The following is a 12,784-nucleotide window of genomic DNA, read 5'->3' as shown; positions in this document are numbered from 1 at the left end:
AAAAATCTCATTTTCTTTGTCAAAAATAACAACAGCAAAGGCAAGATTTCCTATATCACTTTCCTGTTTTCTTTTGTGTGGATACTTTGTTTTTCTTCTTCATGTACCTTTTTATGCTGTATTTATGTTGCTTCATTTCTTCTCTCTCATCTCTACATCTTACAGGCTATCATTATGTTTTTTTCTCTTGGTGACTGTTTATAAGCTGTACTTAATCAGTGTTTATTCACAAATCTGTTTTCCTGTTTTCATTGGCTTGTCTTTAATACTAGTTATTAGATCTTTCTGTTGTAGTTGTCCTCACAAAATCTGTTCTTCTGTGGGTAAATTTATCACCTGCGCTAAATTCAATTGTCTCTTGAATATTCCAGGTAAAAGAGACCCCTTATTTCCAGAAGAAAACTACACCTCCGTTTGACGACCGTGGAGCAAGAGTTTTTGCACCTGAAGCAGGAGGTATTTTCTCTTTTGTAACTTCCTTTTTTTCATTTGTATATGTGTTGTTTCTGGTTAATTGTTTGGGGTTTCGGACTAGTTCTGGAAAAGCACTTTCGAGAGCAGTTGCAAGTCTGTAGGGCATCGATGTATGGTGGTTGTTTTGTTGGTGGGTTTTTTGTTTTGTTTTGTTTTGTTGTTTTTTTTCTCTCTTCAGTAGGACAGCTAAAAATGTTGATGCTGGTCCCAAAGTTGTGTGGTACAGCTGTTGTCTTGCTTCTCAATAACTGGAACTTTATTACAAGCACTTGAGGATACAAATAAACGCATCCTGCTTAATCCTTGTCTTTCATGATTGTAGTGTAGCATATAATGCTGGTTTTCCTGTAGGAATGCTGCTGTGGTTCACTAAGTTGCACTATAGTCTTTGTTCATAACTAACTTGTTGATATATTCTATCCGAGGGAGAGCTCTAAAGTCTTCATCCTTTTCCTGAATCAAGTTTAGTTTCTTTATGTTACAAGAAGTGATTCTTAAAATGGTTTCTATTTTCATTTGTGAATATACAATGCATACTTTGGCTACATTGTACTAATCCTGTTTGATACTATGAAAATTTGTAACATATTGGTGTTAGGATGTTAGTTATCACTATGGATGCACTTTTGGAATTAACTGTGCACCTTTTAATAGTGCATGTTTAGAGATTTAATTCAGTCCTTTATGATACTGTGTTATGTTTGGTAAGCTGGGGCTAAAGCTTGATGTCTATTTCTGGAATTTTAACAGAATTTTAGGAGATTAATAAATAAAAACTAAAAAATTAATAGATCCTCACATAGTTTTAGAATAAGAAATTTAATTAAAATTGTGTTTGTTATTAACTGGTGGTCTTGTTGTATTGCTTTTTCTGTTATTTGCTTATCTGCAGGTCTTCCATCGGGCACAAGTGATGCTGTCAAAAGTCCTTTTCAGATGCTCCGACAGCAGATCAGTCTCACAGAAATAATGAATACCAGCCGTTCAGATGCCTCTCAGTTTTTAGAAAATACAGAGGATACTGGATTACAGGAACACACAGATGAGAACTGCCTTTATTGTGTCTGCATTCAGATTCTGGGTTATCAGCCTAATAACAAAGTGAACTCTTCATATAATCGCACAGGTCTGTGTTCCTTGTGGTGATGCATGATAAAACTAAATGAGAATGCTGAATTTTGTTAATCTTTAAGTGATAGGACTTTAGGTTTTTTCTCATTGATACCGACCAGAAAATTAATTCTTATTAATAACCTGTTTATGCAATAAATGATATTTCTGTGGAAACTGGTCTTCTCAATTTCTAGGGGCCTTAGGCTGACAAGTTGTTTGCATGTTTTTTAGATATTTCTGAAAGCTTTTTAAACATCTAAAAGATTTTAAAACATTTTGAATATAATTTCTCCAAAATTCAGCATCTAGTTTCCAACTTGTTTATAATGCTGGCAGTTACCATACTGAATGCACTGGTTAGTGCGTATTTAACATTGTTGAAAAGAATCAGGTGAGGAAAAGCATGAGTAACAAAGATGCAACATCTTGTTTCTGTCAGATTTCTCAGACATTCCATATACTGACTGGTGTGGGCAAACCATACACAATCACTTGGATGTGCATTCCTCCAAATTTTCTGGAATTTCAGGCTGTAGTGATGCAGTATCCCACGGTTCAGCCAGCAGCACCAAGAGTACAGAGCTTGTACTAGGTGAGTTTGAAAGCTTAGTATTATTAGAAGCCATAGCTCCTGCAGTATTTTTAGGTACTACGGAATGTTTTTTCTAGCACTAGAATAAAGTTATGTCTATTATTTAAAATAAACCACTTTTGAATACCATAACCAATGAGGTAGCTGCATTGTCCATTATGTTGTGAGATACAAAAAAGTACATTAATATTCTGTTTTGTTTATATGGAATTTTGCAGTTAAACATCTCTCTATCCTACACTGCAATCCGGTTGACTTCTTTGTTCTTTTAAACATAACCCTGCAGAAAAGAAGTAAAAGATCTTTAAAAAAAAAAAAAAAAGGATATTTCTTTAAAGAGAGACATTTCAGTTTTTGATTCACTTTCTCTTTTGAATTAATGTAAGAACTTATGTAGTATCTAACCCATCAACGTGCTTTAGTAATAGATACAGGATTGAGTCTGTGTTCAGTCTTCAGTTTTCCCAAATGTCTGTCTGAATTTTTGAAGTGCTGGTTTATCTTTATTTTCAGGATGCTTTTTTTTTAATGTATTTAAGTTTTAATGAGAATTCAAGAACACTGAGAATATATTTGGAAATACCTCTGTGTGTGTGCATATGTTTGTGTATACAGAATTTCAAAATGGGCTTATGTGATGTTGAATTAGCATAATCTAAATGCTGATTTGCTGATTGATTCATTTGTTTTTTTAGGAGTAAAATCAATCCCAGATGATACGCCAGTGTGCAGAATACTTCTCCGGAAAGAAGTCTTACGTTTAGTAATCAATTTGAGTAGTTCAGTGGGAACAAAGGGCCATGAAACTGGACTCCTGACGTAAGTTAAATACACTTCAGATGTTTTATCAACATTCAGTACTTTATGTTCTCTAAGTTTTGTAAGGTAGAGTTTGATCTTGTTTCTTACTTTTCAAGATAACATCAAACAGAAACTATGGTGGGTTACTGGAGATAGCTGAACATAGTGTAAAAGCTAAGCAAAGAATTTGCATTTTTAATATTATTTGCTCTGTTTCTGTCTTTCTCTTCCCATTCCTCTTGAAATCACTAATTTAACAGTATCGAATTACAGAAAAATTATGGTTGGAAAAGGCCTCTAAGATAAACTGTAGTCCAGTCATCAATCCATCACTGCTGTGTGCACTGAACTATGTCCCTAAGTCATGTGTCTACATGCTTCTTGAATAGTGGCTCTACCACTTCTCTCAGCAATCTCATCCATTGTGCTACCACTCTTTTGAGAGAAGAATTTTTTTTCCTTATATCCAATCTGAGCCTGCCCTGATGTATCTCATCCTGTCTGTAATTACCTGGGAGAACAGGGCAATTCCCATCTTGCTACAACCTCCCCTGAGTCTCCTGTTCTCCAGATTATAAACAATCCCAATTCCATCAGCAAATACTCAGAAGGTTTGTACACTACTCACTGTCTTCATTGCCTTTCCTCTGGATGCAGTCCAAGTCCTTGATGTCTGTCTTGAGTGAGGAGCCCAGAACTGAGCATAGTGCTTATGGTACAGCTTCACCAGCACAGAGTACAGAGAGAATGATGTTTCTTTGTGCACTGTTTGCTTTGCATCTTAAAATAAATAAAAGTAAATGTTTTGTTTATTTTTTGCTGTCTGACTTAAGTAGCTGTCTGTCAAAGTAGCAAAGTAATTTCTTGAGAAACACAAATCTGTTTTTATGAAGAATACCACTACTGGCATTAATTCATATTCACAAATTATTAGTACCAATAATATAGGGACTAAATACTGTTTTAGAAACTGGGCTTCTGTACTGCTGATGTTGAAAACAGGCATACAGCTGCTAAAAGAAAATTCAGTAATGGCCATCTTATTTATAAAATATTGTATTCTCTCTATTTAGTTTTTAGTACTGCTATACATGCGGATGCCTCTTTGCAGTTATTTTTCAGTATCTGCTGTAGAGTAGGTGATCTCAGATATCTGTTCCAAAAGGTGTACAGAATATTCTAGTTCATCTTTTTGATGCAAGTTTCTTCCGGTTTTATAAGACAGTGCTATCTGATTTTTTCTTTGTCTGTCAGATGTAGAATTTACATTGCCTATTACTGAAGAGCTCTAGTTCATTAATTATGGAAGCGAAGATTTAATTGTACAATTTTAGAGATTATTATGGAAACCTTCTCTCAGTACTTGTAAAAAAAAATGTTTGTTTTCTTTGCTGTTGATCAGAATTAAGGAGAAGTATCCTCAAGCATTTGATGACATATGCCTGTATTCTGAGGTGTCCTACCTGTTAGCACATTGCACATTTCGACTCCCATCCAGAAGGTTCATTCAGGAGCTGTTTCAAGATGTGCAGTTCTTACAGGTAAGTGGAGGGTGCAGAGAATCAGAAGGAACCAAAACGTGACAACTGGGTACAGGTTTCATTACAATGAATAATAAATGCTTCCAGGTGTTTTATTAAAAAAGATAATTTTACGATGTTATTCTTGTAAAATCTCTAATGACATTAATATTTCACCTGACTTCTTTCAGATGCACGAAGAAGCGGAGGCTATTTTAGCAGCACCAACAAAGCAACCAGTAACTGATATATCAGCTGAATCCTGACCTCTGTCTCACAGAGTTCATTACATACAGACTTCCTGGAATTCTCAGACATCCTCCAATTGACTGGATAATAAAGTTTGGAGCATCATCTTTTAGACTGTTCCAGAAGCTACTGGTACCTGAAGAATGAACTGAAAAACTTTTTCTTCCTCAACCAATTACTGCCCTAGTCTATGGAGTCCCTTGGGGATTTATTAAACATTATGTAGTTCTAATAATAGTAATTATCAGTATATGCAAGAGCCGAGCACTGAACACCTCCACAAGTTTTCATTTCATTTTTTACCTTAAATNAAAAAAAAAAAAAAAAAAAGAACAACACACAGAGACACCTATGATTGACTTCTAATTCTGTTCTGGAGAAGCAGAATTACGCCTTGCTTTTTTTTTTTTTTTTTTTTTTTTTTCCTTTTTTTTTTTTTTTTTTTCTTTTTTTTTTTTTTTATTATAAAACCCCAGGAGTTGGATGAGGGTGCATTCCGTTGCCAGCAATGGGGAGCTGTGCTGTGATCGTTGACAGCAGGGGATAAATGTTAGATCTTTTCTGTTGATTTTTGTACTGTTTATAACACTACTTGGGGGGTTTGTAACTTCAGACAGAAAGAAAAGCCTCTGAATCTGAGGTTCCTTTAAGTTATTTTAATGTTACTGTAGTTGTAAGTTGTTTTATTAGCAGTCTCTCCATTTTCATTACATTTACATACATGTATCTTATCTGAACCAGTTAAGGATTTTCACTACAGTTTGATTTAAAAATAGCAAATCATTTAAAGTTAAAATGCTGAAATCAAATTGTTTTCCCTGAATGATATGCATGCGTTTGCAGTTTCTACGCTCATGCTCATATAGTGTGAATGTTGGTCTTATTCTTAACTAAAAACCTTTAACAGGCATGATTTGTATCAGATAAATGAATATTGTATAAACTAGACTTGAAGACATTTAATCATTGCTGCTTTTGTGAGAAGGCATGTGAGCGGTTTTCCAAGTTCCATGAAAACAGCCTTTTATAAAAACAAAGGTTTGATTGAGTTTTCAGTGGATGAGTGATCAAGCGTCAGATAGTGCTAATAATTGTAGTGAAAAGCCTTAAGTACCAAACTTTGTAGCGACAGAACTTAAAATTTTATATTGGAATTTGAGACTTGTTGCAAAAGTTCTATGATACAGTGACTGTTAATGAGGAAAACACATGCCTCTATCAAACTGATGAAGTTTCTAAAGAGTGCAAGCCTAATGGAAAAGAAAAATATAGGAGTCCCATCACTTTTATAATGCATCTAAAAATTCAGAAGCCTTCATACAAGGGTAATATAAATATATGCAAATGTGTATATATACAGTAGCATGGCCACCTTTGTTAGAATGACTGTAATAGAAGGGGTTACCCTTTGATTTTGATATAGGTGAATAATTCAGCTGGACTGTACTAAGTAGGACGTATTTTTATCCATTCACTTTTACCATTTTTATAATTGTCAGATTAATACTTAAGTGAAGATAAGTGAAATTTATAAGATAGGTGATACTCATAACTGTATTCTTACGAGCTATGCTACTGGGGATTTCAGTAAGTTGTCTTGTGAGCAGTAAAACATGAATCCTAGTGTCATTTTAAAATGTACTTGCTTTCATTGAAAACTTCATCTTGCCGCATAAGCACTGCTTTGCAGATATCACTTCACTGAGTTCTTATGTGCACTGTGTACCATCAGGTTCTCATAAAGCAGATCTGTAAGTTGCTGCTCATAGCCAAGTCTAGTTCCTGAGATTCTTCTCATGAGTTCCCACTGAAAGAAGGAGCAGATCTTCAAATTCACGCATTTGGTAGTCAGTGACAGACATAATGTATCTGTGTCAAGAAATGTTTTGAAATATTCTGAAAACATACCACACCAGTGATGGACTTCACTGGTTATAAGAAATCTGTAAAACCAAAATGCCAACCACAGTAGACCAAATAGTGGTGTAAACTCCAAAGGAAGTAATGTAATGTTCCCAAAAATGGGGCTGGCGTATCTTACACAGTAGTTTCAAACACTACCTCAGTTAGGCTAGAGTACAAGAGATTTGTTTTAGTAACTAGATGGGGTTACATCAAACAACTCCATGTGTTGGTTTTTTTTTCTCAGTTAAAGCAAAATAAACAAGTTCTATCACCTTTATTTAAATAAAACACACGTGTTCATTTGTTACCAGCTTAATACATAGCACTTAAAGTAGAAAGCGCAATAGAAAGGCCTCTGATTATAGGAAAAGGTAAGCAAAGCAATGTCAATATACTTTTGAAAGATTTTGAATCTTAAATTTCCTAAAATACTTGCTTGTATGGGGATCCATGACTACAGAAACTTGATGTCTGTATTATTGCTGCAAATTTAGTTAAAATGATTTTTTTTTTCTAAAAGTGTGTGAGTGTCAGTAGATTTCAACAAGTAAGCATATAAGGGTTGTAAAGTCTGTACATAACATACATTTCTAGAGTTAATTTACATTAAGCTCATGCTAGTGTTTCATTTTAATTGGCATATGAAGGGATACTGATACCTAGTTATAAGCTGTGAATTTCTAATTCTTATCAATTTTTTTTTAATTTTTTTTTTTTTTTTAATATCCCTTTTAAAGTTCTTATTCTGGGGCTTTATTTGCATCATAATAAAACTTTGAAAGAAACCTGTGGTAAATAAAAAGGAAGAAAAAAAAAAAAAAGAAAAAGTGTGTCCATTAAACCCAATAAAGAATCCTTCTGCTTTTCCTAGAAGGGGTAGGAAGGGAAGCTGACAGACCCACTCATGGTTGGAATACAGTCAAACAAACAGTGAAGCAGACAGCGCTCATTGACACTATACAAATTCAGTTTGCTGTGGCAAAGGAAACTCCTGGCTGCTGAAGTGTGCTCACATAGGAAATACTCTGAACAGGTCTGAGCTGAAAGCCTTCATGGGAGGGGGGCTTCACTAGGAAACCAGGGCAGTGTGGCCTACTGAATTATCTGACTCACATTCTTGATCATCTTTGGTAGTCACTGAAAAGGGAGAGCCCTTTTTGAAGGGCAGAGATGTAATTCCAGGGCTCTGAGTTATTTCCTGCTTCTCTGCACTAAAAAGGGAGGAGGAGGAGGAGGCTTTCGATGCCTGAAATTCAGGGATGCTGAATATCTCCAGCTGTTGTGGTTGTCACTTGGAGCTGTTGATAGTTGGGCTTTGGGGTGCTTGGTTTGTATGCTAGACCTTGGTGTGTTGTGCTGTCACCTTTCCTTATCTGGCTGTTCTTATTTGACCTGTTGTATATACTGTAAGCGATTTATTATTTTTCCCCACAAGAAACAACAGCCATTAGTTCTTGTGTGCAGAGTTTGGCACATTGAGGTGAGCTGCCCTTAGAAACATTTTAAAAGCTAGAAGCTACAGTACTGCTCATCTTCTTGTCACTTTGAAATACATGTTATACATGTCATGGCATCTTGAATGAGAGTTGTAGTTTGCACTGAGAAGCTGAAGGAACGTATGGCATTCTCACTGCTTCGAAATGTCTGAAGATAGCTATGTGAGAAACGCATCAAAAATAGTAGGTAATTGAATCCCAGTGAGAAATCAAGCAGTAGTTGTTGCTTCCTAATCTGTGCTCTTTATTTGACGCCTGGCATTTTGGTTACGCTACTTTGTGAGCATGAGCTCAAGCTGAGGAATCACAGTGAAATTCTTGCCATGCTTTGGAGCACTTCCAAAGCACTCACCTCCTGCTGTGCCGAAGTGCTGTTGTTGGGGGCTCGCTGTGGAGCCAGTTGGAAGCTGGTGCTGGAAGTTCTTTCTGTTACACTTTGTTATCATGTGCTTATTGAAGGTGTGTACAAGGTGAGAATTGTACAAGTCCTTTGGGAATGTGCTAGAAACACTTTCTATTTCAGTCAAAAATCCACTCTCCCTGTTCTGGTTCTTGTTTCGTTTGGCTTGATTTGGTTCTGGTTCCCTGGACAGTTATTTTCATTGGCTTTGTTTGGTGAAGAATATGGGTTTTCTTTGGGCTGTTTTTGTGACATAATCAGGTAGTAATGCCACAGCATGCAGAAATTGCACATTTTTGCTTAAATTGCTTTATAAAACACACTATTCAATTTGGGAAATGTAATTTATGCCAAAAAGCCTAACATGCCATTTTGCCACTGAGTCAGTTGTTTCATCACAGGACGCAATATCTTCATGAGCCAAGGTAGATATTTTATAGGATTAATTGAAACATTGTTCCAGTAGTGGGCTGTCAGCATCCCTAACACTGCATTAGAGAAGATGATGTGAGTTAATCATTCTGAGGAGGGATCAAGGAGAATCTCGAGGTTTACCCTCCCTGCCCCATGTTGTCTTTATTTAGTAATACGCTGCTACATACTTGGAGGTTGTAGTGTTTGTAGGTCACTGAACAGACATTGAAATCTGATTTATATTGTATACCTGTAACATAGAAAGAAAAAGTATTTATATATTTTCCGTAAGAATATTGCATTGAGCTGTGTATAATTTAAACAGAGGCTTGTCCCAAAATGGTGTTGCCCACCTTGATTTTTGTGGTTTTTTTCCTTTTTTTTTTTTTTTTGGTTTTTTTTGGTTTTTTGGGGTTTTTTTGTATAGTGTGTACAGTTCATGTCTATGGGCATTAAAAGCCTCCTGAAGCATAATCTTATCAAAGGGATGCATTGTTAATAAAATGTACTTAAACTTCTTATAGTTGTTCTGGTCTCATATGTACCTCTCAGTACTAGAAATGGATTAGAATTTTATTTATATTTGTACGTTACTAATTGATTAGAACAAGCGGAAGCTTTCCAAATAAACATCTTTTTTTGTCAAAAGTATATTTCACATGAATACTTTGTAAGATGTCCTGTGAAATAGGAGGGGACTCCGTAGTATTTTGTACAGCCTTTTTATTTTAAAACTGCAGAATGCTGATACTGAGAATCAGTCACTTCCCATGATGTGATGTCTGTACAATTCAAGTGCTTGCATTTCAACAACAGATGTGAAAGCTGAACTATAAACAAGAAATGAAACAAGAAATACATCTTTCAGTTTTGAACTCATACAACCATTATTAATACAAGACAGATGTCTTAGAGGGGGGGAGGGAAGAAAAAAAAAAAAAAAAAAAGGGAAAAAATGTTAAAAAGGGAAAAATAAAAAAAAAAAAAAAAAAAGCATTTACATGCCTCTCTATCCCCATGTGAGAAATACTTTTCTAGTGCCCTCATGATACCCTTCCACCTACACAAAAGCCTTATTCTCCTTGGAATAATCTGTTCCTATGTTTTGTGAAACAAGAGCCATCGTGAGCAGCCCACAGAAAGATTTGTGCATTACAGGCAGAGGAGCTAACCTTGCAGGCTGCCAGGCAGGCCTGTGTCTGCTGGTAAGCTGCTCTCTTGCTTACAAATGACAAAGTCCTTTCAGTCGAGGAAAGACCAAAGGAACCACCTCTGCTGGAGCTGAGATGGGAGCTCTGGACAGGCACAAGTATCTCACCCACCATCAGGAAGGCAGCACCAGCTACATGACCTCCACCCACAGTAGTGCTGCCACTCATGGTGTGCTCAACTGCTGCAGCCAAGCCCCAGCAACAGCAGCTCAGAAGAAGTAAATAATAACACCTTGATAGAGCCATCCCCTCTGTCGCATCAAATACTAATATTTGGTTCGTGGGACAATCTGACTTTTTCACTGAGTCCTGTATAAGAATTCCTTAGGTACCTTACTATTGCTTTTTAGTTTGCCTTTCAAGTTTTCTTTAAATAAGCCTTGTTTGTTTTTGAAATGAGGGACTTTCAGATACAATCAAACATGACCAAGTTCACCTCAGTCTGCTGTTCAAATTCTCAGTTATCACAGAGCCGTAGTGCTCAATTCATGTTTCTGCAAATGCTGCAAGCTAAAATATGTGAGTACCAAGAGGAATGTCATTGCGAGTCCCAAAGTCACAGCCAGCAGCCCCTTAGTTGCTAGCTGGAGGAAGACTTATTTTTAACATGCAAACAATAGTATCTGAAGATTTAGCTGAGAGAGTGCCTGAATATGTTTATTCTCAAAGGGCATTAATATAACTGCACCTGACTCATGTCTACTTACGTGGTCTGGAGTTTGCTACATGCAAGGGTTAATGCCAAAAAAGGCTATGGGCACTATGAGTATGTTGGTAACTCCTCAACAACTAGCTGCCCTGATGGGAAAATGCTCCCACTGTGCATTACAGGCTGTAAAACATCGGCCTGTAAATCTTAGAGCCAGTAATTTCTGATCATACTATATATAGCATGCAGCATTCCACTGCAAAAGCCAGGATTCTTGAACTTGTCATCAATTAACAGCTTTGCAGAGATAACAGGGGTAGGACATCAGGGCTTGTGAAAGCCTGTATTGGAAAGAGATGCTGAGCCTGCAGAAATTCCTGTTTCTATTTCATAACACAACCAACAGACAGATTCAAAGAGGGTACATCAAAGCCTCCTTCCAATGCAGTGTACGTCTGTCTGTGAAATGTATCTCAGGTTGGTCATCCTGCCAGCTGCTTCTCCAGGTGATGAGGTAGAAGCATCATTCAAAATATTGAGGTAGTACTGTGGCTGGTACAGCACTGCTGACAGTTCTCCCTTCACAGTTTCTAGTGTTCCTGGTGTTTCATAGGGATTGGTTTCAACAGCAAGATAAGAAGAATAAGCAAAATTTTCAAACCAAGTATGAGTCTGAGGTGTAGGTGTGAATGTAAGGCTTCTCTCTTCATTTTTGTTATGATAAAATGAGGAAGGGTTCTGGTCATCAGTCTTATCTTCTATTGGCATTGAAGACATCAGGCTCCGTGGAGGGAATTTTTTGGCTTCATCTTCATTATCCAGTGCTAGGGTGTCAGGAATGCAGTCACTTAGCTTTAGTACTTTCTCAGAACCAATCTACAGAAGTATCAAACAAACAAACAAACAAAAAAAAAGTGTTTAGTGGAAGAATCCAAGGGTAAAAAAAAGAGAGTGATTAATTTAAGCACTTGTGAAATTGTCCTATAAATGTTTTGAGTTTGGAATAAACGAACAGAAATTAATGAAAAATACAAAATGTTTGATGAAATCTGGATTTCATGTGAAATTCACAGAGTAAAAGGAAACAGCATTCAAACAGGGTTTCCAGGGAAGTGGTGGAGTTCCCTGGAGGCATTTTAAGAGATCCGTGGATATGGCCCCAAGGGGAAAAACACAACCCTTTGTATATTCACAGAATGGCTTGGGTTGGAGGGAACCTTAAAACCCAACTAGGGGCAGGGGTTAGAACCCACCAGAACAGTCTTCCCAGGGCCCCATCCAACTTGGCCTTGAATGTTTCCATCCACAGCTTTTCTGAGCAACACGTGCTAGTCCTTCATTACCCTCTGAATAATGAATCTCCTCCAAACTTTTAATCAAAGTCTCCCTTCATTTAGCTTAAAACCAGTCCTCCTTGTTCTATCACTATCAGACTGTATAGGAAGTCAGTCTCCACCTTTCTTATATGCTCTCTTAAGTACTGGCCCTTCCCTGGACCTGCCCCAGCAGCTCTGTGTCTTTTTTGTGCTGGGGGCCCCAGCCGTGGACACAGTACTGCACGACTTGCATCACAGAGCAGAGCAGAGGGGGGTAATCACATCCCTCATCCTGCTGACCACCCCTCTTGAAGCAGCCCCTTTGTACATGGCACTAAGGCAGCAGCTCCTGGTTCATAGGACCTACAGTGGAAGCTTATGGCCTTTTACCATCTCTTTCCTCACCATCAGACCTGGCAGAGTCCCATTAGTCTTCCCAGAGGTCATTAAGTAGATCATACTCTTTGCTTTGCATGACAGCAAAAGGGACACAATCAGCCAAGAGACAGGCTGATACAGTTTGTAGGCTGGATCAAAGTGCACTGTCTCACAGTATGTTCTGTTGTTATCAGCTAATACTGTGCTCAGAATAGTAATGCTGGAAGAAGTACTCCATCAAAAAATTCCATTTGGTGTCTAATTTT

At 37.1% G+C, this 12,784-nt stretch overlaps 2 protein-coding genes across 6 annotated transcripts in view; one reads left to right on the top strand and one right to left on the bottom strand.

Annotated features, from left to right (window-relative positions):
- RICTOR (RPTOR independent companion of MTOR complex 2) overlaps positions 1-9,483 on the top strand; it is a 71,457-nt gene extending 61,974 nt beyond the window's left edge. For both annotated transcript variants that reach the window (XM_015848496.2, XM_015848498.2), the window contains 6 exons: positions 372-456; positions 1,367-1,600; positions 2,027-2,179; positions 2,875-2,998; positions 4,383-4,521; positions 4,692-9,483. In XM_015848496.2, the coding sequence (XP_015703982.1) occupies positions 372-456; positions 1,367-1,600; positions 2,027-2,179; positions 2,875-2,998; positions 4,383-4,521; positions 4,692-4,766 (810 nt within the window). In that variant the 3' untranslated portion in view covers positions 4,767-9,483. The remainder of the gene's footprint in view (positions 1-371; positions 457-1,366; positions 1,601-2,026; positions 2,180-2,874; positions 2,999-4,382; positions 4,522-4,691) is intronic.
- Positions 9,484-10,811: 1,328 nt separating this feature from the next.
- Positions 10,812-12,784, bottom strand: part of LOC107305866 (oncostatin-M-specific receptor subunit beta-like) — a 30,462-nt gene continuing 28,489 nt past the window's right edge. For all 4 annotated transcript variants that reach the window (XM_015848501.2, XM_015848500.2, XM_015848499.2 and 1 more), the window contains one exon: positions 10,812-11,700. In XM_015848501.2, the coding sequence (XP_015703987.1) occupies positions 11,251-11,700 (450 nt within the window). In that variant the 3' untranslated portion in view covers positions 10,812-11,250. The remainder of the gene's footprint in view (positions 11,701-12,784) is intronic.

The sequence above is a fragment of the Coturnix japonica genome, chromosome Z, assembly GCF_001577835.2.
Source record: "Coturnix japonica isolate 7356 chromosome Z, Coturnix japonica 2.1, whole genome shotgun sequence".
In the NCBI taxonomy this organism is placed as follows: domain Eukaryota; kingdom Metazoa; phylum Chordata; class Aves; order Galliformes; family Phasianidae; genus Coturnix; species Coturnix japonica.
The sequence above is the reverse complement of the archived record's forward strand: the minus strand, read 5'-3'. Positions and strand labels throughout refer to the sequence as shown.